This window comes from Lepidochelys kempii, chromosome 7 (genome assembly GCF_965140285.1).
Source record: "Lepidochelys kempii isolate rLepKem1 chromosome 7, rLepKem1.hap1, whole genome shotgun sequence".
NCBI lineage: Eukaryota > Metazoa > Chordata > Testudines > Cheloniidae > Lepidochelys > Lepidochelys kempii.
Window position 1 is genome coordinate 105,934,623 of NC_136386.1, and position 5,609 is coordinate 105,940,231.

Here is a 5,609-nt window from a genome sequence, read left to right on the forward strand (position 1 = left end):
GTATATTTTGCAGATCAGTGTAAGACTTTACGAGAGGGTTGTCAACTATTCAAAACCACCAGGAAAAGTTACAGGAGGAATCATTTTGCTCAATCGCAAGAACGATTTAAGCAATCACTTCCCTTAACGTTGGAGTAAATGTAATTTATGAGAAGCAGTTAGTTTTAAAAGATTGTGGTGTGAATTTCCAAACGCCCAAATATCAAACTCTCAGCATGTTCTAACCACACCAGAAAATCCTCCCAGAGCCGGGTTAATCTGGTTAATAGGCTCCGATGAAAGGACAAAGCTGCTCGCCTGAAAGATGAGGTGTTGGCACGTTATTGCGAATCTCACTCAATGGAAGGTTTATTTAAAGTATAAAATGTAAAGGAAAAATGGCTTTTGATTATACTTGAACCTAGTTAAACCACAAGGTTCAAGCAAAGGCAGCGTTATATACCTGCACCTGTCCTCTTTTCCCTTTTTTTTTGTTCAGGAGTTTTGGCCTGTGTGTTTCTAAACTCAGTCCTTCTTGTTTGATGCTTTCGTGCATGCGAGACAAGGACTGTCATTTTATTGCTGCAATTATATTCTTATGAACTCCACGGTGATGCTTCCACTGGAGTGTTGATGGATGCAGCAGGTGTAGGAGCTGAGGAGATAAAAGAAATACAGAGGACGACCTGTGTTTGCAACAAACTAGTCATTTCTCGACTTAGGGAAAACTGGGTCAGTCAATAACCGTTTTCTAGGCACTGACCACAAATAAAGTATTTCTTGGCGTTTGATAACATCGTGCCATCGTGCTGTGAAATCCCAGAATGTATTTGCTATTACAACATGCTTTTTAACGGGCTGCTATTGACTTGCCTCAAAGTTAGTATTGCAAACAGCAAAAGGCATCACTTTGTTTGTAGGTGACACACGGAACAGCATATTTTGACTGAGAATTTCTGTTTATTTTTCATTCACGACACATGCCAGGCTTTTGCTCCCAAACCGCAAAGAAAATGAACGACTATCTCTTTTCAATGGGGCTTTTGCGAAATCCTGCCCTAACTGTACACACACATTGATTCGGGGCAGTTTTCTATAAACGGGAACCGATCCTATCTCTCCAATCTGAACTAATAATAATAATAACGATGCACGCGGTGCCAACCCAGCGCATGAGATGAAGCAAAATCCTCAAGAGAGACATTCGGGGCCGCTTCTCAGGCGTGAACTTCAAACGTGACCTTCTCCAAAGGAAGCAGGAATAGACAGCTGCATGCGAGCAGAACTTGCTGACAGCAGAGGATTGCAGAAAGGCAGTCCCCCAGCGCCAGGGAGGGCTGGTCCCCAGCACACGGCCCAGGGGAAGGGGGTGCTCTTGCTTTCGCAGCTGCTCGCTTTGCTCGCTAGGGAGAAGTTCTGCTCCAGAGCGAGCGTAGGGCCGCCCCAAGGCAAACGGGGGAAGGCCCTGAGCAGCCCCAGCCCAGCGGTGCTGAAGTTGGGATGTGCAGCAGGCTGAAGCCGGAAGTTTGAGCGGATCAGCACGGCTTGCAGAGGAAAGCTGCCCGACCGAGCACCCGGGCTGCGGCTGCCGCCGCTGCCTGCCACAGGCTGACACCCCGTCGCTGATAACCTCCCGGGGGGGTGGGGGAAGAAGTCCCCCGGTGCTGCAACCATTGCTGCTGCAGGAGTCACCCCAGGCAGCAATTCTGGGGGCAGGGTGCTGCTGAGCCAGGAGGGGTGCGCGCGCGTCTGGCCTCCCTTGTTTCGGAGAAGCCAAGAATAAAGCGCAAGTTTCTCTCCTGGCCGCCTTGGGGGGCTCAGTGTCCAGGGAGGTGGGAGCCAGGCGGTGAACTTTGCGGTGCCTTCGGGGTTGCGGTCACCGCATGGGCCAAGGGGCTCCCCCGCAGCCCCGCAGCCCTGCAGCGCAGGAATCCAAGGGCTGCCCCCGCCACAATTCCCTTCCCTGTGTGAAACCTGAGCGCCCCCCCCCCTCCCCACCCCCAGCCGCTGCTTCGGGGAACAGAGTATCGGCCACTGGGCAACGCTCTGCTTTGACTCCACCTGGGAAAGTTTTCATCTAGTCCCGCGAGCCAGGATGTTTGTCAAAAGCCCCAAAGCCTCCCGGGCTGGCCCTGGGTAGAGAAATGTCCTCTGTCCCGCTCTCTGATTATTAGTTCAGCCACAGGGAACCGGCCCTGGAAGTGTCGCTGGGCAAGCTCCCTTTGATTCGAATGGGGTTCTCAGACCCCTCCAGTTCCAGCAGTCACATACATCATCTCTGCCAGAAATATACCTTGCCGGGCTGAAGTTAAGAGGGAGCGGCTGCAGCTGGCCCACTTCTGTTTTCTGGGAAGCTTTATGACTCCGGGAGGTACCCTGCCATCTACCATAGGCCTGCAAGGCCAATAAACAGCGGCAGCCCGCTCATAGTGCAGGCAGCCCGGAGCCTGACAGTATTTGTATAAAAGCTAAATTCGAAACCCCCTCCCAGTGATAACAACAGGGGAGTAAGCAAAGTGGTTGTTCATTTAGTGGAACAATGCGCCCTCTGTCTCACCAGTTCCTGGAATGAGAGCCAGTGGGAGGGAGTGTGTGTGTGTGTCTAACAATAGGAGGAAATGGGGAAGGTTGGAAAGACACCTGTTCTGTCTCATTTTCCAAAGCCACACTTAAAATGATAAGGAACGGGTTTTATTTATTTTTCCACCACAACATTCAGTTATAACAGTATTGGTTGTTTTAAAAAGAGGACCGATTCCTGGCAGAACCAGAGAGTCAACAAAAACAAACAAACAAACAAAAAACCACCTTGGGATGATAGTAAACAATTGTCCTACAACAGGTGAGCAGACAGCAGGAAAGACAGAGAGAATGGAGGTGTCCACACAGCACTCGATTTCAGTCTATTAAAATCCACACACCCCATGGACTCTACAAGAAAACTGTACATAATAGCAAATAAGTTAACATTTTTTCAAAGATTGATTGTCCTTCACTTAAAGCGCTCAGCACACTGAACCTCTTTTATTTATTTCATCAGGACTAGTGTTTATTCCCCCTCCTATCCCTCTCTTTTCACTTTCCTTCCTTCTTTTTAACTACATAAAGGAACGCAATTATACAATGAAAAAAACCCTTTTCTCACCATTAAAATAAAAGCAGTTCTTCAAGAATTGCCGTACAATATTGCACAGTTCAAAAGTACAATAGTTTTTTGTTTGTATTTGTTTTACAAAAGAAAACAAAAGGGTACAGATTTTTTAATGCTGCAATACCATTTGAATGAAAGAAAAAAGACCCCCAAGGACAATAATAATCCACAATCAATTATTTTTAAATCTAAACAAATGGTAATAAATAAGGACCACCCAAAGTGAGTCTATAATTAAGCATTTCCTTTTTGGTTGTGTTTCTTTCGAGTTATAAAGTCCCATCACAGAAACCTAACGATACAAAACATGGAAAAGTGACCAGGCAAATTTGTACAAAGGTCTGGTTAAATTAAAAGCCACGGTTGGTGGAGTCTTTGAGTTGTAACAGAACCACGAGTATTAACAAGTTTGAGAAAGAAGGGAAGGCATGAAAGGAAAAGAAATTCCATTTTCCGTTAGCATTTGGCAAATATGGAGGAGTAAACCGTGATCATTTATTTATTGTTGTTTACAAAAATAAAACTAAAGCCACAAATATCAGCGCAATATTTTGTTCACGTTTACAAAAGATGTAACAATTCTAGTGTTCTCTACAAGTTTCCACTTCAACTCTGGTTTTATTTTTAGGGTCTTTCCCCCCGCCCCCGCCCCCACAACTTCCTAACAACCACCCATTAAAAAAAGAGCATCAAATATTCGCTTGATGAAGTGCACAAATCATTTGAGTACTTACAAAAATTACTGATCATTTACAGCTGCTCCGTTTCCTCGGGCCTCTCTCCTGACCTAGAGGTTTGGTGATTTTTTAAAGCCACCCCCTCCCCACTGCGGCACCAGAAAGCTGAATGGGGTCAGTTCTCAGACGGGTCGCAGGAGTGGTACTGATGTGACTACCGGGTGGGAGTAGTAGACGGGGTGAGGGAATGTTAAGAGGGGCTGGCTGACGGGCACGTTGGCAGCCGAGGTGCCGTTCTCGGCGGTGGAGTTCTCATGGTAGAGGATAGGCACCCGCACTATTCTCTGGGCTGCAGCGTGGCTGAGATTGGCAGCCTCCAGCTCTGCGGCCAGCTGCCTTTTCCACTTGTTTCTTCTGTTCTGAAACCAGATCTTGACCTGGGTCTCTGTCAGGTGCAGAGATGCTGCCAACCCGGCCCGCTCCGAGCTGCTCAGGTACCTCTTCATGTCAAAGGTGGACTCCAGCTGGAACACCTGGCTCCGGGAGAAGACAGTGCGGGTCTTCTTCTTTCGGCAGGGCTTCTTCTCCGGGCTGTCTTCCCTGGCTTTCCAGTCCTCCCCGTTCTCCTCCTTCTTCACCTCCTCCGAATCACTCTCCTCCAGAATGATCTCCTCTGGGCTTTTCGAGTCAAGCTCCTTGTGGTCCGGGTCAGCCTTGAGCAGGGGCTCCGGGGAGTCTCTGTCCGTGCCCGAGGCCGGGGAGGAGTCTCGCAGGAGAGATTTCTCTGCAGCTAAAGAAAACCAAAAACACACCGCACCTTTGTCACCATCCTCAAAGGCACCCAGGCCCTAGGAACACCAGCCTGATGCCTCCCTGCAAACTTAAGCCACAAAGGGCAAGGAAGAGACGCTTGTCTCACCACGGGGCCTCACAGGCACCTTCACCTCCCCCCAGAAAGGAGCCTGCTGGGGGCCACTGAACGATGCGGGGAAAGCAGTTACCAAACCATCCTGTTTTCAGGGGTAGCCGCGTGGGGAGAGCGAGCCCTCGCTCCTGCCCCGGGAGATGGGACACCCAGCTGGGCATCTCGGAGCCGCGCGAGCGGAGTAGGAGGGAGAGAGACAGACAGACAGACAGACAGATTCATTCCGTACCTTCAGGCCTGGGCAGGTGGCCTCCCGCGGCGGTCAAGGTGTACGGGTACCACCAGGAGGCTGGGGACCGCTCTAGGTAGTGCGCTTGCAGGGCAAACCTCTGAGCCGGGATCTCAAAGCGGGGGAAGGTGAGGTCGCCCACCTGGGAGAGGGAAAAGCCGGCTCCATCCAGAGCCCCCTTGGCAGCCGGAGCGAAGAGCGCTCGGGGCTGCTTGGGAGGCGTCTTGTGGTGGTCCCCGTTGAGCAGGCTCTTGATGGAAAAAGGCGACTCCTTGGGCGGCGGCGGCTGGCTGCTGGGGGTCTCCTGTCCCGTCTCAGGCATCCTCCTCCCGGTCCCTGGCAGGGCAGCGGCGGCTCAGACCATAAACCACCCGCTAACCACACTCGAGCGGCAGCGGCAGCCGCCCAGGCGCTGGGCGCCCAATCCGGCCGGGGGTGGGGCAGGCGGCTGGGCGAGGACAGGAGGCAGCGCCTCCGCGCATGGGGCGGGAGGCTGGGGCGGGGGGCGGGAAGGGGGCTGCTCAGCCGCGGGACACTCAGACCCACAGAGCCCGGGACCGAGGGCTGCTGCGGGGAGGAGGACCAGAGCCCGGCTGCTGCGGCGGCGGCGGCGGCTGCTGCTGCGTCAATCTGGCGCCGGATGCTAAT

At 51.5% G+C, this 5,609-nt stretch overlaps 1 protein-coding gene across 1 annotated transcript; it reads right to left on the reverse strand.

The window, feature by feature from the left end:
* Positions 1 to 3,966: 3,966 nt before the first annotated feature.
* HMX3 (H6 family homeobox 3) lies at positions 3,967 to 5,283 on the reverse strand. Its single transcript, XM_073354963.2, has 2 exons — positions 4,962 to 5,283; positions 3,967 to 4,597 (listed from the first exon to the last, which is right to left on the reverse strand). Exons 1-2 carry the CDS (start codon positions 5,281 to 5,283, stop codon positions 3,990 to 3,992), a joined length of 930 nt encoding a protein of 309 aa, XP_073211064.1. The 3' UTR covers positions 3,967 to 3,989.
* Positions 5,284 to 5,609: the final 326 nt, after the last annotated feature.

Excerpts from the sequence above, each read along its gene's own strand:
- HMX3 (XM_073354963.2), bottom strand. The coding sequence starts at position 5,283 with ATGCCTGAGACGGGACAGGAGACCCCCAGCAGCCAGCCGCCGCCGCCC. Across the intron at positions 4,598-4,961 it reads CCACCTGCCCAGGCCTGAAG|CTGCAGAGAAATCTCTCCTG; the intron begins GTACGGAATGAA and ends GGTTTTCTTTAG.